Source organism: Marmota marmota, unplaced genomic scaffold (genome assembly GCF_001458135.2).
Source record: "Marmota marmota marmota unplaced genomic scaffold, marMar, whole genome shotgun sequence".
In the NCBI taxonomy this organism is placed as follows: domain Eukaryota; kingdom Metazoa; phylum Chordata; class Mammalia; order Rodentia; family Sciuridae; genus Marmota; species Marmota marmota.
The window spans coordinates 2,612,535-2,634,246 of NW_026000052.1; the positions used below are offsets into that span (position 1 = coordinate 2,612,535).

The window sequence follows — 21,712 nt, forward strand, 5'->3', positions numbered from 1 at the left end:
AGGCAAAAAGAGCAGGTGCCCGTCCAGGGCCGTCCTTACCCTGCCGCCCTTCGCTCCATTGGCACCAGGGAATCCAGGGAATCCAACAGAACCCTGAAAGAGAGAGATGAGGAGGAAGCAGGAGAGCTGGGCCAGGAGGGGGCGCTATGCTGCACCCCCAACGGGTGACATCAGCTGCACCCACCCACCGGTGCACTGCCCACCTGCCTGCAGGATGGCCACCCTGCACGATGCCCATCCACCATCCACTCACCGCCACCCACCTCTCTGCCTGCTTGGCGCCCATCTGCTCATCAGCTCGACATTTCCTGAACATCTCACAGACTCCAGAGCGAAGCCTGGGACTGAGTCTCCACAGGCCCGCTCCCCACCCTCCTGCCCACCCCGAGGCTGCAGAAGGAGCCTCCATCTGGAACACGGCACCCGGTGGCAGAAAGGCACCTGGACAGAGCCTCAGGGAGCCGCAGCACCAACCCCAGGAGTGAACTCTGCCAAGCCTCCAAGTGAGGTGGGGGTCTACTGTTCCAGGAGCTCTGGGCGTGGATAAGACAATGGGCGAAGGCCACAGCGGGCCACCAGGGCCCAGCTGCCCAAGGCCAGGCTAGGTCCTGCCCCTCGCTGGAAGGCTTAACTGGTGGCCAGGCTCCTCACTTGAACTTGGCCAGATCAACACAAACTGCTAATAGACAAGAGCCCCAGGGACGGGTACCACCAGCCTGGGGCCACAGAAGCCACCAGGTCAAGGAACAGATGAGGGAGTGCCGGGTGGGGCCGGGCAGCCTGACACCTGCCGAGACACCTGGTACGGTTCAAAGTCCCTTTGGCCCCTGCCTTCCTGGGTACCCGGGCAATCCGGGGACTCCGAGCTTTCCCCGGGGAAAAGAAAGAAGCAGCACATCGTGGTGAGAACCACCGTCCTCGGCTTTCTCCTCTGCGCCGAGAGGAGGCCAACGGGCTGGGGCGGGAGGCAGCATTCAAAGACACCGTCACCACAGAGTCCCTGCGGTCCTCTGGGGCGGAACCTCTAAGCACCCCTGGGATACAACGGCGCCCGTGGTCCCTGCACTGACGGAAGAGCAGAGGCCCAAAGGAGGAGCTGGGTGCCGCGCCATCCGCAAGTGCTCCCGGGCCAGAACGTCCTCCCTCCGAGGCTCAGCCTCCTGTGGCCACGCGCGGTCAGGTGGGAAGTTTTAGACACTTGTACTCCCATTCCTTCTAATTAGAGGGGACGAGGTAGGACAGGGTGGCTCCTCCCGCAGCTGCACAGGGCAGGCTGAAGAATGGCCGCCATCGAGGGCTGTGCCCTCCTGCCATGGCGGGGATGTGCCGATACCCTCAGTGGGAGGCAGGAACTCAAGGATGGAAACTCTCTATCTGGCTGGGGGAGCTCAGAGCCCAGCTTGCGGGTGCCTGGGGAAGAGCCTCCTCCGAGGGGGGCAGAAGGGTCAGATGCAGGACCACACATGACCCGTCAGTCAATGTGCATGGCCATGGGGCACGATTACTGGGGGCCCCGGGGGCCGGGATCATCAGCAGGGGCCTATCTAGAGCCTCAGCGGAGCTCAGTCCCTCCCAGGCATGGCCCACCACCCAGTGTCACAAACCTTCTCCCCAGTGGGCCCCAGGGGACCGGGATCACCACTGGGACCTCCACGACCCTTCGGGCCTTCAGGGCCATCTTCTCCCCTGGGTCCAGGTGGGCCGATCTCCCCCTGCAGTCAAACAGAGGACGTGAGGGGGACCCCACAGTCTCGCCAGGCTGAGGACTCCAGCCACGGTCCCGGGCATGAGGCTGGATGGAGGCCTCTTGTGGTGAGAGCCACTTGGCCTCTTGGCCTCACTTGAGCAGAGGGCCTGCTCCAGAGCCCATCATGTGGCCAATCACGGGCGCTGCTAGAGGGTGTGCCGTCCCTCTGCACCAAGCGTGCCCGCTACATGCTCAAGGGCCTGCTCTTCCCCAATTACCTCGCCCACGTCAAGGGCCTCTTGGCTGAAATAACCTGTTAACAATGGAGGCGCTGAACAGCTACCTCCGTAAATGCAGCGGATGGATGGGACCTGCCTTCTTCTGAAACCCCAGCAGCCTTGGAGACGGGCAGCCTCCAACTGGGCAGCTACCTGGGCAAAACCAGGTCACAGGAGACCCCCAGAACACATGCTGGGGACAGTGGGCTTCATTCTGCCCTATTCAACACCCCCAGGTGACAGGTGGAGGCTGAGGAGGGGGCCCAGCAGCCTGCTGAGGCCGAGGGCAGCACCACTCTGGCTCTGAACAGCTGTCCCGGTGCTCAGTGGCGGAGTGGACAGGACCTGCCCAAGCAGGTGGTCAGTGGTGAGTCCCCCTGACCAACTGCTTCCAAGAGCAGCTGCAGAACAGCTGAAGAGCCCACACCAAAAATGTGCACTGCAGGGACAGAGACCAACGGCTGCCTCATTGGTCTGTGGGAGAATGGGAGCCCAGGGGCCTTCCTCTGTCCTCCTCAATGAGCCTCAGCTCTGGGCGCGATGGCACACCTGCTCTGGGAAGTGTGATGGCGGCAGCTGCTCCCGAGGGGTGCGTCCTGCAGCCCTCCCACCCTCATCTGGCTGCAGCTGAGACCGGGGGAAATCGTCTGTATTTAAAGCTGTGCCCTGTCACCTGGACCCCAAGCCTGTGAGCTGAGTCATCGGAGGGCAGGGGTGAGGAGGGCTGGCCCTCCACTAGGAGGCACGGTCTGCAGCGCCGGCCACCCACAGCGGTGCAGCCAGGACGTCACAGAGACCGCCCTCCTGCTCTCCCTCCAGTGACGGGCTATCGCTGCTGGCACTTGCCTGCCAGGTGGGACAAGGTGCCAAGTACCCAGGGCCTCTGGTTCTGGCATGTTCTATGAGGCGCCCTCAGGTCCTGCTTTGGAGGATGATCACAGCAGCAGATGACAGGCCACGTCAGCGACAAGGTCAGCCCAGTGTGTGTGGCCCCTGAGCACAGGCAGCTCATCCCTCTGCCTGGGCTCTGACTCAGCCTGGAGTTGCTGGGAAGCCACCAGGCAGTGGCCACTACCTGGAAACCCTCTCTGGGTCGCTCCTACACCCTCTCCTTGCTTATGTGACAGCACAGCTGGCGTTCGGCCCCGTGCCTGTCACCTGTGAGCCCTGCTCTCCAGCACACCTTCCCTCCAGTGCTGGGACACAGAGAACCAGCCAGGTTGTTGGGGCTTCTACTGTCCAACACCAGGGCCATGCCGGGTGCTCTAAGGGCTGAGCAGGGTGTGGCCCTGCTAGTGACTGGCTGTGGCCTGGGGAGGTACTCCACCGACTGCTTCATTCCATAACCTCGCTCTCCCCTCCCTGGCCACCCATCTCCCGGCCCGCAGTCACAAATTGTTCCATAACCCACCTGATCAGCCGGGAAGTAACAAGTCCCCGTGGACCCACCTGTGTGGGACCCAGGGCAGAGGGGTGGTCCACAGCCATCCTGTCCCCAGGGTCATACAGGGACAGCACTCCAGCCTCCAAGCTGGAAACTGAGGGCGAGGTGAGCAGAACTGCAGAGAGCCCGGCTCCAGGGCTCAGACCACCCCGGCTCAGGACCAGGAGTCCCTACAGAGGTGGCACCTCCATTCTGAGAAGACACTCCACAGCCACAAACACCCCGCACCCCTCCCCAGGACCCTGTGCCACTCTGCCTTTCCCTAGCTGGACACTTACCCGGTCACCCTTGATGCCCATGTCGCCTTTAAATCCAGGGAAGCCATCTTCACCCTGGAGGGGATGAGAGTCGGCCTTAACCCAGAGCAAAGCCCCCGCTCCCTGGCACTGCTTCCCCACCCCCACACTGGCACGGAGACCTGCGGTGGGAGCCTGGATGGGGGGACCCTGTGCTCGGCCTTGTGAAGCGTGCTCCTGCTAACCCGCGGGCTCAGCGCCCGGCAGCTGAGGCTGCGGCCCTGGTGGTCAGCGGGCCTGGTGGTCAGCGGCCTGGTTTGCCTGTGCTGTGTTGAGCGAGCCCCAGCCACGGGCATTGTTTCTCAGAGCAGCTTTGTGTCCTCTCAGCACTGAAGGCCGGGAGCAGGTGAGTGGGCTGACACTTGAGGAGGGGACTTGGGCTGCTCTGGTGGCGTTGCAAAAAAAAAATCAGCGTCACCAGAAGCCGAGAAGAAGGCAACCCTGGCTTTGACATGAGCTGTGCCACTTGTGGACTTGGGGACCCACAGGGAAGGTGTCAAGGGTGAGCGACCTCCTGTCCCCTCCAGGAGACCACAGGGAGAAAGCCCTCTGACCTCCACAGAGGCCGAGCTTGGCACCAGGGAGGGGGCCAGGCCTTCTCTCCCTGCTCGGGGCCGGGCCTCCATCCCAGAGGAGGGAACGGGGAGCCTGAGGGTCAGGCCTCGCCGCCTGGAGCCTGGCCCACTTCCCACCCAGTGGGCCCCGAGGCGCCCATCCAGGGTTCACACAGTGCCCACAGCTGGCCAGCTGTGGCCGCGGAGTCGGCTGGAGTGCCAGGGCCACAGTCCCCCACGTCCCCTCCCACCCCTTCCAGCACCCCTAAGGACAGCCCAGGGACTGTCCTGGCCAGATGGCTGCCTCCATGTGACTCAGCCACGTCCTCCCAAGCATCTCTGTTGCTGGTAGGACAAAGCTGGGACTCCAGGAGGCCACCTTCAAAGCAACAGAGCCACCCTAGGAACCAGGGGGATGGGGATTCTGAGACATGGGCTGTGACAAGAACCCTGCTGGGGGGACCTCTGTTCCTAAGGGGCTGTGCCTGTCCCTAAGGCCCTGGGTGTCTACAGGCACCATCCTGGGCCAAACTGCTCAGCAGCCCCAAATCCCCTGGAACCAGGGGGTCCCACCTTGGCCCAGGTGTGTTCTGGAGGGAGCTGCGCCTGTGCAGGCCTGGCCTGTCCTCCTTGAGGACAGCCCACTGAGAGCACAGGCTGGGTGGGGCCACGGTGGTCCCACTGCCCTGTCACTTCGGGTCCGGTGGCAGCCCTTGATGTGCCAGCGTGAGTGTGGATTAGGCTGGCAGGTCCCCCAGGGGCCCAGCAAGGAGCAGCAGGGCATGAGCACCGTCCCAGAGAGAGAAGAGGCCACCTGAGCTCCTGCCCGCAGCCTCCCTGCCCTCCAACCCCAGGTCCAAGCCCCTGGGAAGCCTCACAGGCTACCCGCAAGGGAGGCCAAGTCCCTGTGGAAAACCTCTAAGGAGGATGCCAGAGAACGGGTGGCCATGATGGGAGGGGCTAGGGCCACGCAGGCCTGGAGCCCACCCATGGGACAGGCCTGGAAGGTGGCTCTGGGCCTTGTGCAGAACTGCGAGGACAGATGTGGCGCGCCCACCCCTGCCTGTGGCCGAGGACGCCACCACCTGCTGGTGCCTGAGCACTGACCCCGGCCAGCACATACAGTGGCCGTCTCCGATGTTCACTAGCCAGAACCATGCCATCTGACCCGTGACGCAGGACAGCACAGAGCAGTGTGCTGCGCGGGGGGCTTGCTCCTAATTCACAGCGGGCGTGCTGTCGCACGTGTGGGCGTGTGCGCGCGTGCCCAGGGCTGTGGGCTGGCAGCGCCCTCCGAGCCCGGGGACCGAGCGCCAGCCCACTCCCGCCTGGCCCAGCTCAGCTGCAGGAGTGCGCACCTCTGCAGCTGTGGGGGCTGCCTGGGAAGAACCCCAAGTACCCAGCCCGTGGGCAGAGGCGTGAACCAGATGCACGGGGCCCTCCAGGATGCACCCAGGGGACCCCGGGCCTGCCCTCAACTATTCATTCCCCTGGTGCACCCCACTTCCCTGCACAGTGGCCTCAGCTGCCCTCGGCACTCAGAAGCCACACCTCCTCCGCTGGCCGTGCTGACGTGCTGGTGTGGGGCCACCCAGCGGATCCTGTTCCGGCCAGGCTAGGCTCTCGGCTGGAAGGAGCAGATACTGACCTTCTCACCTTTGGTGCCCTTCAGACCACGGATGCCATCTGCCCCCTGCACAGGTAGAAAAAAGAAGAGAGCGCGTGAACCCAAGCCTCCGCTGATTAAACCACACAGCGCCACGCAGACCCGGCCAGTGCTGGCAGGCCAGTGGGACCGTGCTGTCCATGTTGCGGGGGCTCTGAGCCCTGCCTAGCGAGGTTGCGGGCATTTTCCGGGTGGAAACACAAGTGAGCAAGTGGCCATCTGCACGTCTGTCTGTCAAGGGCTCTGTTCTGCCCACTGCTGTGGAGGGGGGCAGACTTCCATTCTCACCCTTCAAACATGCAAAGGGCTCTGAGAAACGTCTCCGAGCTTCCCTGTGGAGACACCCCAGGCTCTGAGTCCTGTGAAGTCTGAGAGCCGCTGGGCTCAGAGCATGGCACACAGGGCCAAAGGACACTCTCCTGTCCCTCCGATGGCAGTGCGTAGGCTGACTGGAGATTGTGCCCTGCCCCGAATCTGCCCTTATGGGTGCTGTCGACCCACAGCATCCCACCTGATGGCATACCAGGCTACTCCGGGGCCAGGCAGGAGGGAGGCTTAACTGCAGAAGAGCTCCCCAGAGTTCAGCCAGCCATGTCCTCCCCCCACCCTGACCTCCAGGAAGACGGGGCTCCATAGATTCCTCACCTTGACTCCTCGAGGACCTGGGTAACCGATGGGACCTTGGGGGCCAGGTGGGCCCTAAAACCAAAAGAAAAAAGCTGTCAACTCCCTTTAGGCACCTGGGTAACTGCAGCCAACTCCAGGTCCCTCAGCGAGAGACAGGACCCGGCTTCCACCAGCATCGGGCCCCACAGAGGCCTGGCGGGGACACAGCGGCCCCTGCCCTAACGTCAAAGACAGCGGGTAGTGTCACATGATGAGAGGGGACACCCCGCATCCCACCAGCAGTCTGGGAGTGAGGGAAGGTCCTGGAGCAAGACGGGCTGAGGCAACACGGGTGCCTGGAAGGACAGAGCTGCCACCAAAGACATGCACCCCCCAAGGGGCCGTGGGTAAAGTGGCCGCTTCCCACGGCAGGACAGGCTGGCTCTCCACAAAGGGACGTCCCTCAGCAGCCAGAGAGCTTGCTGATGAGCATCCAGGGCTCTCGGGAGGTACCCCTGCCTCCCCACCCTAGCCCAGGACCTGCACAGCCATCAGCGGCCATGGCCAGTGCCCACCTGGCCTCCTTTCTCTCCAGGAGGGCCTTCTTTGCCAGGGTGGCCCTGTCACAAAGGGGAGATCCTTCATTAGTCAGTGCCACCTCCCTCGGGTATCCTATCCTCTGCTGCATTCCTAAGAGGTGGCAGTGAGGGTCACAGTGCCCCAGCTCCTCCCTCCCCAGGAAAACCAGCCGTGGTGGCAGGGCAGGCAGGAGGCGGAACAGATGGTGGGCGCTGAGTCTCCGGCACGGGCCTTCGCCCAACACCCGACGGGGCCCTGCTTCCATGATGGGAAATAATCTAGCTCCCGTTATTTGCACTTGATATTTTTTTTTTTTGATTAAAAAGTAATATACATTCACGGTAGACAATTAGGCGGGTGGGAAGGGATGAGGCCCCTCATGACTTCCGCAGCCACAGCCGCCGTGGCTGACTGTGTGACGGGAGCTCTCATCCATCTTCTCTGCACGCGCACCGGGTCTGACTAAGTGAGCAGGGCGTGCGCCTTCCTCGAGTTGCTGGGTTCAGCTGAAGTAGATTTTTACTGGCTCCAGACTGTCCCAGGGACCCGGTGCACCTGCCGCTCCCCCGTGGCCTGAGAGCGGCTTGAACACTGGCACCTGGGTGCTGCAAGGGCCTCCACATGCTTCCTGCTTCTTCGCCCGTTTAACATCGATCTCCCTGTCTTCAAAACCAGAACTCTCCAGCCAAGAGGAAAGCAAAGACCCAGCAGAACGGGCCCCTGGCGGGTGGCAGCCGGGTGCTGCTGTAGGAAGGCTCTTTCGAATCTCCCCGCTCTGTGCACCCGGGAGAGGCTGCTTCTGGGGCCACCAGGGCCTTCCCGTCCACCTGTGGTCCCGACTGTGAGCACACCACACCCAAGTGTCCAGCCCTGTGTGCTATTTTAAAGCACCACCTCTGGCTTGGAGAGCTCAGGGTGGTGGGCACCTGCAGGCTCCAGGGGAACGGTTCCGAGGCCCTCTCTCCCCACTCTGTGGAGGTTTTGGTGCAGGGACCAGGCTGAGACCCAAACAGGTGCATCTGGGAGGGGCACCTCCCTGCAGGGCAGGGGCTGGCCATCCCCGTCCCATGTTGCAGGGCCTGAGGCACACCTGGCCTGCTCAGAAGGCAACAGCAGCCCCAGGCCCACAGAGAGACCCTGGGAGACGGGAGGGTGACTCCACGTCACCCTGGTGTTTATAATCATTTATAACAACATGCCATTTTTATCTTTAGAAAATGCAATTAGCTAGAGACATAAATTAGAGGGTTCACAGATGACATCCTGGTAAAGATGGATCTCATTGTATCTGAACTCCGCGTGGCCAAGTCCCTACCTATTTTCAAAAAACTCCACGTGGAGCAGAGTGACCGTAATTCGTTGCTCAGATTAAAAAGGACAATTTGGGATTTTTAGATTCACTGGACTAAATGATCCTCAGCCCTGGAGTGCAAGGAGACAGATGTTGTAGTAAACAGGAACCAATTAATGGTTGATATATTTAACTTTTTGTTTAGTTTTTGATGGTGTTATTAAAACAATAAAGTACATGGTCTTAAATAATTAATTTAGCTAATCTTGTTCTCTGAAACAGGCTTTCTTTCAGCATCAGCTGAAAACTATTAAAAACCCCCAGACCAGCCGGGTGCCGTGGCACCTGCCTATAACCCTGGAGGCCGAGACAGGAGAAAAGACTTCAAAGCCAGCCTCAGCAACTCAGTAAGACCCTGTCTCAAAATAAAACAAAAAGGGCTGGGGGTGTGGCTCGGGGTGAAGAGCCCTGGGTTCAATCCCTGGTAAACAAAAATCAAACAAGAAAACCAACCCCACAGCAGCAACATCTCGCAGGAAGGGACGGAGGGACTCGCGTGGTGCACACCGCGTGCACACAGGGCCTCTGAGTGGTCCCACTTCCCCCAGCTCCCCTCCCCACGACGTGGCCACACGGGGACTTGCCCTCAGTGTCGGACGGGCTCCATGCTAGGCTCACACGTTGCTAGACCCTGGTGCACCGCCCTCCCACCCTGTGCTCGGACCAGAGAGTACACACCACGAGCACGCGGCTGGGGTCGCTCCAGCCAGCCCTCTTTACAGTCCCAGACTCAGGGGTGACTAAGCGGCACACCCCAGTGAGGAGCTGACACTGCCACCGGTGCAGCCACCACCCTTCCACAGGAGCAGGCTGAAGAGCGTGTCCAACCCAGCAGTTCTGAGCAATCAAGCTCGAGACCGGACGGGACCCACCTCCATCCCCACGGAAGGCAGGCGAGGGCACCCGTGTCGTTCCCAGAGCCTGGCTTCCCAGCCCCCAAGCCCCAGTGGGGTGGCGTGGGCAGGCTACTCAGCGGGGGTCCGTCAGCGCCCGGCATTCCTGGGAGGCCTGGTTTACCCAGGGGACCCTAGAGGAAACAGAGTCCGTGGGGACATGCCTTGGTTTACCTCACCCCTAGGCCTGCCCAGCCCTCGCTGCGCCCCGGGTTCTTCTCCTGAGAAGCCTGCTCAGAGGCACCCCTCTGCGCCGCCCCCAGCACTCAAGGACAGCCCCCCCTCCCTCTGTTGCCAGAGCTCTGGTTTAGCCCCGGGAACAGAACTCCCACCCTCACTAGTGCTGCACCCACCCTCGCTGACACCCCCTCCCACCCGCCGGCTCTCTGGGAGCCTGCCGGAAGCTCTCCTCTGCTCCTCAGACAGGGCCACTGCCGCACCAGGGGATCTGTTCATGCCTCTCCCTGGCCCCCGAAGGCCTAGTACCACAGCCACACAGTGTCACTGATCAACATCCTGGGCCACACTCAGAGGGCCCCGGCCAGTGGCCATCTGGGTTGGAACCAGCCCTTCCGGGGATTCTGGCTCATTCAGAACCACCCGCACCCCACCTCCGCCGTGGTTCTTGGCTGTGCTGGTCAAGGTGCTCTGCAGTACTCGACATGCCCAGGCTGGGACGAGCCCCCGACTGCAGAGGACCCAGGCCCCCACCCTCAGCCAGGCATGAGGGCCCTGTGGAAACAAGTCCCAGCACGGGACTCAGCAGGTACTGGTGGTGAGTTTAGGGTTGCCAAATTTAGCAAAACAAAGCACGATGCCCAGTTTCAGATCGACACAGTTCAAATTTAACTATGCGTCATGTATTTTCTTTTCTTGCCAAATCCAGCCCCCCACGGCAGAGCTGGCGAGTGAACGAAAGGATGGAGGACTGTGTTTAGGAGCCCGCACAGGACAGGGACCCGAGACCTGGCCCACGGCTGACTTGTCACTTCCCCGTAGCTGAGCTTCTGCAATTCCAGGGAGAGCGGGTGAGGGCAGCTGGCCTCCCATGCCTGCACCAAAAAGCCCCTCGGGCCCAGCTCAGGCCCACCTACCTTTTCTCCTGGAGGGCCGATTGCACCTTGGGGGCCTGGAAGACCCTGTGGGAAGAGCCAGGAGAGGTGAGGAGAAGGCTGAGCTGGAGCCCCTGGCCTTCCTCCCATTCCCGCTGACAGGCACCAACCCGGGTTCCAGTCACATCAGCACAAAGTGGGGACAGAGAGTTGGGGGGCAGAGCTCAGTCCGTCACCCCCAGAGCGCTGGCTGGAGACCCACAGCCCCCACGCCTGATGCCCCAGAGCTGTGTCCCCAGGCCACTTACCTGGGCACCAGGATTACCCTGCTGTCCGGGGGGGCCAGGCTCTCCCTGGGGACCCTGTGGGAAACAAGAGCAAGCCCTGAGAGGAGCTCAGGGAGCTGCACCCCGTCCCTCGGGTGGGGGCACCCCATCCTCTCCATATGTTCTTAGCTCCTGACAGCAGCACAGAGGCTGATGTGTGGGGTCAGCCCGGCAGAAAGAGGTGGGGTTCCCCAGAGAGCAGGGCCTAGACGGCACCTCGACCCAGAGACAACGTGCTCCTACAGACACGTCCGGACACCTCCCAGCAGGAGGGTAGAGGGCACTGGGACACTGGTGCCCAGTCCTCCTGTCTTGCTGATGTTCCCCAGTGCCCTTGGAAAGGACCAGGGCCCGGGACTCATCTCCTGATGGCTTTGCCGTCAGCTCCTCCAGAACAGGAAGAAGGTGGCCTCCCCCTGAGCCTCCCTGACTTCAGCAGCATGGGATGGGCAAACACCAACTCAGCTTTTAGCACTGGGGGCTCCGAGTCTGGCCCTCTGCTCCCCAGTGCCAGCTGCTGTGGACAGGGCCAGAGCTCCCCAGCTAGGCTCAGAGTGTGCCCAGGGCTGTCACCATGAAGCCCAGCCCTGGCAGCCCCAGACTCACCACATTTCCTTTCGGGCCTGGTTGGCCATCCATACCCGTTACGCCCTGCAGGGGATGTAAAGGGAAAGACATGGTACATTGGAAATGCTCAAAAGGAAAACTGTGTCGGAGGGCAGCCCCCCGGAGGAGCAGAAGACCTGAACCTAAATCCCTTCTGCAGAAGGTCCACTGACCAGACCCTAGGCTTCAGCCAAAGGCGAGCCGAGCTGCCACCCCAGTATCCTGTGGGCAAGCGCCTTCTAGAAGGGCCTCAGGCAGGCCCCAGGAAAGAGCCCCATGGGAACCAGGGCTCTGCCTCCTTCCAGAGCGTGCACAGGAGCTGCAGGAAGGTCCCGCAGGACATGGTGCCCTGGGGCTCTGCTGACAAAGACCCGGCAGGTGCTGATGCCAGGGAGTGGACATGGAAACGTGATGGGGACAGGTAGGAGCTGGCCTGCCGCAACCCCAGCCTCCAGCCCCATCCACGCCCCTCACACCAGCAGCAGGCAGCTGTGCAGAAGGGTCACATTGCATGTGCTCTCCCAGTGCCCAAATGAGCCACCAGCTGGGTGGCAGGGTCTCCAAGGTCATCATGGGAACACACAACATGAGGAGACAGGACTTACGGGAGGTCCTGGAGGGCCTGGGGGCCCTTTTGGCCCAAGCAGACCACGTGGCCCCTGCAAGAAAGAGCAAGGAAGGCAAACTTGTCAGGAGTCCCAGCCCACATCCCCAGGCCCCCACGAATCCTGTGCCCCACAGCCTGGCTCCTCCCGGTGCTTGGCGGGTGACCCAGGTCTTGGGGAGCCTGGCCCAGATGCCCTCCCACCCCCTACCTCTCCACCCTGGTGCTGGGAATCAGAGGCAGGGGGTGCCTGGAACTGAGGACATGGCCTTTGACACCTGCTGGGACAGGCAGGACCAGACCTCTCCCACAGAAGCACCCCTGCTGTCCCCCACTGTACAGGGCACTGTGTCCAGTTCCTGTTTTCGGCCCTCTCTTGAGTCCCAGTGCACACTAACAGGAGCTGTTATTTCTGGTCTCACAGAGTCCAAGGCTGCAGGGAGCAGGGTCAGGAGAAACTAGGTCTCTGCTGGGAACCCAGGATCTCGTCCCATGGCCACCACTCACTCCCGAGTTGCACATGGTCCCATGAGCCAGGGCGCATAGCCCCCAGGCACCTGCCACCTGGAAAGGCTTACAAGATTCTAGTAGCGAGCGTCCAGTCCCTGTCTGCCACGGGTGGGCGGGGGGTGGAATCAGGTAAACTTTAGCCAAGCCACATGGATTTCAGGTACCCTTAACTTTAACAGAACCTCTCCAAATTCAGTAGAGGAGAAATCCTCCCACGTCCATTGCCTCTTAAGTGTTTCCTTCGTTATTTTAATACCCAGTCATATTAATGTTTTCCAGAAGCTAATAACCCAGAAGGCACCGCTCGGACGCGTGCTAAGGAGAATGGTGTTGATGGATTCCCCTTAGCGGCTAATCAGACATCCAGGGTATAATTTAGTCCCAGTGAATCCGCACAGGCCAACCCTGCACTCTCCTCTACACGGCGTTTGCAATATTTCTCATCAATTAACATTGCCAGATGCAAACAGCCGCCTGACTTGGGTAACAAGGGAGGTTTCGGAGCCACCCTCAGTGAAGAGAAATCAGCGTCCCTCGATCATTAAGGAAATCTGCTTTGGGCCTAAACACGTGCCCGCTGAGGGAAGAGAGCTCCCTGCCTGGGGGTCGGACAGGGCGTTGCTAGAAGCTCCCCATGGGAAAGTGCACCCATCAGAACCTGAGCTGATGCAGGCCCTGTGACTGTCCCCAGGGACCCGCCATGGCAGAGGTGTGCAGACCCACCATGATGTCCCTGGACACCCACCACGATGTCCCTAGGCCTCCACCATGATGTTCCCGATCACCTGTCATGATGCCCCTGGATGCCCGCCACAACCCTCCAGGGCCCAGGCCTCCTCCTGCAGGGAGGCTGGTGTGCTCTCCAGCACCACAAGGTGGTCTCTCCTTTCCTTCCCAGGGAAGTGCCCGCATCTGTCTCTGTCCTCAGGCTGAGGTTCTCTAATCTTACTGCAGTAAACCCCAGACGCTGCTCCAGAGGCAACCTCCTGTGCAGCCCATCTCCACCCCACCAGGCCCAGATGGCACCCACTGGCACACTTAGAGGCTCCCCAGGCAGCCCCCTGGGCCCGACTTCTCCATCATCGCCCTGTGGAGGAGAAGAAGGTGGGATTTCAGGGACAAGCTGTGAGGCTGGGACACCTTTCCCTCTGGTATGCAGTGGGCTTCACTGGCTGGGGCAGCTCCGGCACATGGAGGTGACTGGTCCTGTAGCAGCAGGAAAGGCCCAGGGAGTAGCAGGGGCACAGATGTGCAGGTGACAGGGAGCCTCTGAGAAGCCCCACTCAGGAGCTCACAGGCCTCAGCCACAGCGAGGGGCAGCAGGGCAGAGGACTCCCTGAATTCAAAGATCTTGGCTACCCTGGCAAATGACAGAATCTGGGAAGGAGGGACATCAGGGAGAATCTTGGGATTCTCTTCACCAGAGTCCCTGGCCAGCCCCTGGGGAGCCTGAGGTCTCTGCCAGAGCCCAGAGAAGCCCAGGGGCCAACCACCAAGAGCCTTTTCCTCTTGGCTTCGGGCAGGAGTGCCCCCCCTGGCTCCCAGCCGGAGCCGCAGGCCAGCACACTGGTCCTCATGGGCCACCGCTCTCTCCTACCTTCCCCACACATGCAAGCGCACAGCCTGCCTGCACACACGCTCACCCACGGTCATGCACACACACCACACACGTGCAAGTATGCACACACCTGCGTGCACATCCAGCCATGAACATGCACACCAGTGCACACATGCACACAAGAGGCAGGGCCATCCGGAAGGACCCTTCTTCCTTCTCATCTTACAGCCGACTGTGCTGAGGCCCAGACCAAGAAGGTGCCCTGACAGGTCAGTGAAGGCTGCTGGACAGAAATGCTGCTGGAGTGGCCCCGCCAGTACTTCTCATTTCCCGGGGTTCTTGAACCTCCCCCGAGAGGCTGTCTAGCGATGGGTGCACAGAAGGCAGCAGCGTTCAGCATCCCTGTCACAGGGTAACATGGCCTCCAGCCCCCGTGGGGATGCAGTGACAGAGAGAGACCTCTGGTGCGTGAGCCCGGCCCAACTCCAGCCTGTCTTCCCAAATCTGGGGGAGCTGCCCCCCTCGCTCTGCTCACATGTGCAGCCACTTGCCCCCCCCCAGGGCGGAGGACAATCATCCCCCACACCCTCCGGCTCCAGCCGCCCCAGCCAGCGCGGCTCCTGCACACCCCTGACACCTCATCACACGCCATCAGCGGGATGCAGAGCTCATTAGGCCTCTGGCACCTTCCCTCCCATGTGATCTGGGGCACCTGCCTCCTGCAATTAGAGGTGCTTTTCCTGAGACCTGTGACAGGTAAAAGGCACTCCTGGCCTCTCCGCCTGAGCAGGACGATAAAGCAAAGTAAATGTTTGGGATTTGCTTGTATCTCCCCTCCCCACAGCCCACACGCTCAGACCCCTCCTCCTCCACTGCCGCCGGCCCTCCCCACACTGGCGCCCCAGGCAGGGCGCTGCTGGGCTCCATCTGTGGCTTTCCTGCCAAGCTCTCTGGGGAGCAGGGCAGCACCTGCAGCTGAGATGTGACAGGACACCTACCCTTTCTCCGTCGTCTCCTGGGGGTCCTGGTGGGCCAGAAGGGCCAGGGTCACCCTAGGGAGTCAGTCAACCAGAGTCAAAGTGAGTCACTCCTGAGCAGGTCACCCTCAGTTTGTGTCAAGCCCTGGTTTCCTGGTTCTGCAATTCTGGTCCTGAAGATCCCCAGCCCCCGAGGGCCTGTCTGGGTGGGGGAGGTTGGGTGTGCTGAGTGGATGGCCTGCGGTGGCTAGCTGAGCACCTGGCCGTCTGGGGGGCCCACAAGCATGAGGGCCCCCTAGACACCAGGCAGAGTGTGACCCACCCTCGGCCTGGGGCTCTGCGTGAGGCTGCTCCATCTCAGGCTTCCTGTGGCATCAGGCCAGACACACAGCTGGTGCCCTGTCTGTGCCCGACAGTCAGAAGGACTGGCACTGAGTCAGAGAGCGGCCAGAGCCATGCGTCCCCATCTTCACGAGGCTGCTGGAGAGCACAGCTGGGGACCGCATCACTCCACTGCACCACGGGGAGCACGGCCCGTCTCCCGGCAAGACCCAGCGTGCCCGCGTGTGCACACATATGTGGTCTGTAGGTCCCCAATGTGCAAAATTCCAAAGAGGCACAGTTCAGGGAGAAACCTCTGCTGAGACACAGGGGGCACCATGCGGGTCCACCCCAGGCAGGTGAGAAAACCAGGGCAGCGGCCAGGGTGGCCCTGACCCCAACCCTCCTTAACGGGGACGGCTGCTTGTGACTATCCCCCTCCCAGACCACCCCTAACAGGGAGGTGTCCTGCTCAGCAGCTCACGGAACAAGGGCATGAAAGGCTCAGCTAAACAGAGCCGGATTCCACAGGGAGACGCGACTCCAGCCCCCGTGTCCCCGAGTGAGGGCCACTGGGACCGCTCCTTAGGCACTGCACATGACGAATCCCCTGCTTTGGCTGACTCTCCCTCCACAGAGACAAAGTCTTGGGGCTCTGCTCCACTGGCTGACCTGCTGTGCTCTGCTGGGTGACCACCCAACCCCCTAAGGGAGCCATGGCGTGGAAGGGGCTCGGGAAGGGGCTCTGTGATTGACCCTTCCACCCCCCACACAGAACACTCACCCTGTGGCCCTTCTCTCCCGGAAGCCCCGCCAGGCCATCGAAGCCGCGGTCACCCTGTGGAGACAAGAGAACTGTCACTGCACACAGATGGGCACAGTGGTGGCCACCCCATGGGCAGATTCCTGCAGTGTCTGGCTCCTTGCACCAGGAGCCTTGGTGACTCCTGGGCAGCCCACTGACTGGAACCCTCTGCTTGGGGTCTGCAAGCCCCCTCTTGCCCTGACACCAGCAGAGGCTGTAAAGGGAGACAGCCGCGGGCCGTGGGTGGCCACCAGCAGTGACACCGCAGCACTTGGAGTGGCTGCCGTGATGTGTGTGCCTGTCCACTCTCGGTCCCCTGCAGACGGGCCCATGAGGGGGGAGCACCTGCCTGTGTTCCCACTGCTGCGGCCTCAGGCCTCCAGGGCTGCCCACACTCCACAGGCACCAGGCCAGCCCGGCCATGCCTCCTGCAGCCGGGAGCAGTGTCCACGTCTCCCAGGGTGGGGCAGGGGTCAAGTGCAGGATATTTTAAGCTTTCAATAATTTTGTTGAGGAAAGAACACCATAAACTATGGAGACAGATCCAATAAGACTCTGATCTTCTCCGCCCCAGGGCGCGGAAGCCCACAGTATCTCATTGGCTCAGACTCTCAGGAGGCAGTCGAGCTCTGCCGGTTCAGGGCCACCAGGGTGGAGGGCACCTGGCGTTCTTGACAACCAGGCTCCATTCCCCTTCCAAACACTGCTGTCCCCTCGGTGGCTCCTCCGTGGAGAAGAAAGTCAGTATGTCCTCTGACAACCTCGGGGCACACATGTCCCCGGGTGGCCGAGCCACCTGCACATTCACAGTGGTTCTCATGGCCAGGATCCCACCTCTCCCCTGCTCAGCACCCCCATGAAAGGAGCAAGCTGTCCCCAGAAAATGGCTGCAGCCGTCACCCTTGTCCTTAAAGTCACCCACCAGCCCAACTTACACAAGCCAGCGAGTCTGATCCAAATGAGCCCTCCCCATGATCACACACCAGCCTGCTTGTCCGCAACATGGCGGGGCGCAGGGGCACACGAGGTGCGGGCGGCGGCCTACCTTGGGGCCCGTCTGTCCAGGCATGCGTCTGGCTCCATCGCTCCCAGCGCGGCCCTGGAACAGAGGAGGCACACTGTCGCTTCCAGAAGCGGGCGTCCCTCTGAGGCCCTCGCCAGGCCCAGGGTGCCACTGAGGGGCACCTGCCATAGGCCAAAGCCCCCCAGCTATGCCACGCTGTACCCCGACCACTCAAAACAGGGTGCCGTCTGGCTGAGTCTCGCCGTCCTGACCGCCAAAGGGGCAGGACGCCGCCTGCCTCTCCGGGTCTGGGGACCATCCACCCGTGGTCTTGGGGACCATCCACACCAACTGGCTGCACGGCACTCCCTCTGGGAGTGCAGGGAAAGAGTTGTCTGGCTAGTCCGTCTGACCACAGAAGGAAAAGGTCCAGAGGGGACACATCTCACTCAGGCCACACAGCGACCTCAAGGCACAGTCACTCTGCCCCTGCTGGCCACTCCTAAAATCATGACCTCCAGCCATGGACAAGCCCACAGAGCCTACCTGATTGGCCATGGGGCTGAAGGGCAGGGCCTGGACCTCCAGGGTCCACTACAAAGGCCCCAGGGGCCAGGGGCTCAGCCAGCCTTGTCAACTCTGCCAAGCTCCGCTCGCTAATGAGGAACAGCAGCTCGGCACAAAGGCGCCAGCCCAGCAGTGGCCCTCTTCTCCATTTCCCGTGCGCCCTTGGTCAAACAGGGCCAGGGTCTGGCAGCCGCCGCCAATCAAAAATCACCTGGACAGCAGCAGCTTTGGGTCTCCAAGTGCCACAGACAGCAAAGGTGGTGTCCGAGGGAAGAGGAGAGAGAGCCAAGCAGACCCCAAGGAGACCGCTGCCCCTGTCTCAGGGAGGGGAACAGGGAGCCAGGAGCTGCCCAAGGGTGAGACCTGTCCCAAAAGGCCCGGAGCGGGTGCGGCTGCCCTGCGGGCAGGCGCCCTGCCCGTCAGAGCCTCCCCTGAAATTTCTAAACAGTTTTAGAAATCAAGGGAAACTCATCCTAACAGTTCTCAGGATTTCTCAGCATGACACTGCCCTACAAAACGTCCAGAAGCTTCTGCAACCCACAAGGACATGCTCCCCAGGAGCCATGCTGGCAGAGAACTCAAGAGGCCCTTCAGGCCCTCGGAAGCAGGCACCAGCCCAGAGCCCCTTGGCCACCACCTCCTCTCTTCTCTTGAGGCTCAGGCGCCTCCGAAGACACCCACACACACCCACGGCCCTGCGAAGGGCTCAGCTGGCAACCAGTCCTGCGGCCAGCTCTTGCCCCCCGCGCCCCTCCCAGCCTTTAACAAGACACAGCACCTTTCAGAACCTGGCCTGAGGCAACTGCCAGGCTGTCCGTGGAGAACCAGAGAACTCCAGAGGAGGTGGAGTTTCTCCGGCCTCCACTCGGCCCTGCCTCCTGCCTGGCCCCCTCCACTGTCCCCAGGCCACAGGAGCAACTTTTCACTTTCCACCTACAACTCCCTCCGGAGCCAGGAGGTCACAACCATCAGGGACGACCCTCGTCCGCCTTGTGTGCTGGGAGCCACGGCAGCCATCAGGAGCCCCAGCACCTTGGAGAGCACAGGCCTCATGGCGCCACTCGCATCCCCTCGCTTATGGGCAGCACAGGAACCAAGGTCCATCTGTGAGCCTGACGGGACTGCGAGGATTTCCCCGGCTTGCCCACGTGCCCTCTTTCAGTAGCCATGGTCCTGAGGACCACTTCACTCCACACAAAATCCCAGGAGGAGAGGAAAAACTAGCAGGCGGAAGGCCTGAGCAGGCCTGGACACTTCCCCCACAGCATGGCCACTTTTAGAGCAAGAGGCTGCCCGAGACATGAGGCCCCGGCCAGTGTGGCTCGTTGCACCCCAGCTGCCCAAGGCTGGGAAATGGCCTTCATTAAGCAGATGGATGTGCGCAGGACAGAGCTGGGCTGCAGGGCCAGGTGAGCTACCTCCATCCCAGACACGGCAGGTACAGCCTGGAAGTGGACAGCACGACCAGCCCAGCAGCAGAGCCTGGTCCACTCCTTCAGGCACCGAGGGGACAACCCCACTGCGGGCTCCATCAGAGGCAAAGCTGAGGTCCCCAAGCCACATGCTACCAGCACCAAATACTCACCCGTCTCCCAGGCTTCCCTGCCGGGCCAGGTGGACCCTGCACACCTCGGGGACCCTGCCAGGATCAGAGGACAAAGGGTCAGCAGCAAGCCCACGTTTTTCCAGAGGGAAAAGCAAAGCCTACCCTTGTGCTCATCACCCAGGTATAGGGTTGCGGTCCCAGCTGCTTCTGTGAGCAGCTCAGGGACAGGACACTGGTGTCACACCCCCAGTGAGGGCTGGGGACAACAAGCCAGCCTGCCACCACAGAAGTCAGAGCTGCTCTGCTCATGCTGCGTCAATACACGGTAAGTCCCACTCGTGTGGCAATCGGGGTACTAGCAGCAAACCCGGGGTGCCCCCCTGGGAACAGAGATGGGTTCCCACGTACCTGAGGCCCCATGTCTCCGGGCTCGCCCTTCAAACCTCCACTCCCAGGAGGACCCTAGGGAGAGAGTTCAGGATCAGTGCGTGCTCAGACGAGGGGCACACGGACCACGGCGGTGAGGGGCAGGAGGGGAAGGGCCGGGCCCACACAGCATGTGGACAGCACGGCATGTCCCAGGGGCAGCACGCACAGCTGCCTCAGCCGACTAGGGGGGACAGCAACCCCCCGGACGCGGAAACCGCAGCTGTTCAGATCTCTTCCCAGGCTGAACGGCTCCAGGGCTGGGCTCACAGGAGCCACGCAGCTCGCGGAGAGGGTTCTCTCTCCAGGATGAACCTGCCTCTTCCCTACAGGCTCCAGCTCAGGGCGGAGTGTGCACACCCGTGGGCCAGTTCAAGGCTGGAGTCTAGACATGGGAGGCCAGCCCGGACCAGCCCTGAGTGTCTCTGCACACGAGCCATGCTCATCTGGGGCTGAGAGGGCCCTGCAGAGGACCAGGTTCCAAACCAGTGTCCCCGACTCTGAGATGGCTTCGGGAAGGAGGGAGCCCCCGAAGACTGAGGCCAGTTCATGGGCAGCTCAGGAGTGCAGGCTTGGCCTCAGGATGCCCTGGCTCCCTGGCCCAGCAGGCCCTTGTCCCTCAAAGGGTCCGCCCACCCCACCCACGGCGGCTGAGGGGAACGAGGGAGAGCAGCTCGGAGCTGTGCTCTGCCCCACACGGGCTCCTCTGGGATACTCCCACTCGGGATGGGGTTAGGGCTGTCTCCAGGAATCGCAGGGCTCCCAGGCACCCAGGGCTCCTTGGAGTCACCTACTCCACCCTAGGGGAGCAGCACCAAGAGGCCACTCATCCCTCATGGCCACAGGGCATTGGCTGGAGAGTCACCCATGCTACATGACTACACAGCTGCCCACCATCTCCCCGGAGACACAGGCAGAGCCCCCATGCAGCTCCTGCCCCGCCCCCCGCCCTGCCAGCCACTCACCATGGGACCAGGTCTCCCCGTGAGACCCATAGGGCCAGCGGGTCCCCTCAACGCCAGCTGCAAAGAGAAGGGGACATGGTGAGGAAGAACCGAGGGCAGAAACGACAGCTGGGACAGGGAAGGACGGAGGCTCTGGCAGGCAAGGTCCCTGCTCCTCAAGGCTCTCAGCGCCCACCATGAAGGACAGGGACTTGGTCTCAGCCCTGGCCCCTCGAGGCCTCCCTCTCTGGGCTAAGCAGGAGAGGCCCTCCCACTGGCTCGACTCCCCGCGGAGGCACTCCAGGTGCTCTCCAGCGGCTGGGAGGTTCTTGGGAAGCTGGGAGCCTGGCTACCTGGGCTCTCTGCCCTTGCCTGGCCCCCGGCGTGGCTCCCACCTGCCACGGCACAGGTCAACCTGCTTGGCCAAAGTGCCCCTCTGCTGCGGGGTCGTGAGTCCCACACACACGGTTTTAATTCCGGAAGTTTTTTTTACATTATAAAATCTCCTGCTAAGCCCATCGCCCACTTGGCTTCAATTAGACGCACAGTTGGACAGGCCGGCCAAGCAGGCCACGCCACCAACTCCGGCCCCAGGTGACGCTGGCAGGCTTGAAGAGCACACTCGGCAATTTGTTGCACAGCAACTCTGGCTGCTTAGACAGTCCTGTGATCAGCTGAGTGCTCTGGTCATCCGCCTCCGCGGAGCAAGCTGCAGCCACATAAACACTGTGCCATCGGGGCCATGTGGGCTGCCCTGCACACTCCCTCCACTGGCCACCCTGCCCTAAGGGGCAGTGTTCCCTACCGTCACAGGCCATCAGCAACTACAGTCACTAAAATCACAGTTCACTAACTAGCTAACTCCCGAAGACAGGCAAGGCTCCTGGCGGACCCTGCTCCTCAGGACCTGACCAAGCAAAGGGCCTAGGCCAAGGGCTCCCCGCAAAGCACAGGCCAGGAAGCATGTCCCCAGCAAGGGCCCTGCCCAGAGCCCCGTGAAGTCTCTCTCCCACTCCCAGAGCCCAGGGAGGGCCTGGCACACAGGCACGCATCTGCAAACAGGGAGAGGGGCACACTGGGTCAGATGAGCTGGAGGGTCCCCGAGGCCCTCAA

At 61.9% G+C, this 21,712-nt stretch overlaps 1 protein-coding gene across 1 annotated transcript in view; it reads right to left on the reverse strand.

The window, feature by feature from the left end:
• Positions 1-21,712, reverse strand: part of Col5a1 (collagen type V alpha 1 chain) — a 191,169-nt gene that overhangs the window by 42,456 nt on the left and 127,001 nt on the right. The window contains 19 exon segments of the mRNA XM_048813424.1: positions 40-93; positions 819-872; positions 1,605-1,712; positions 3,688-3,741; positions 5,908-5,952; positions 6,571-6,624; positions 7,107-7,152; positions 9,436-9,488; positions 10,449-10,493; positions 10,715-10,768; positions 11,339-11,383; positions 11,944-11,997; positions 13,495-13,539; positions 15,009-15,062; positions 16,093-16,146; positions 17,159-17,212; positions 19,269-19,322; positions 19,638-19,691; positions 20,621-20,677. Of these exon segments, the coding sequence (XP_048669381.1) occupies positions 40-93; positions 819-872; positions 1,605-1,712; positions 3,688-3,741; positions 5,908-5,952; positions 6,571-6,624; positions 7,107-7,152; positions 9,436-9,488; positions 10,449-10,493; positions 10,715-10,768; positions 11,339-11,383; positions 11,944-11,997; positions 13,495-13,539; positions 15,009-15,062; positions 16,093-16,146; positions 17,159-17,212; positions 19,269-19,322; positions 19,638-19,691; positions 20,621-20,677 (1,038 nt within the window).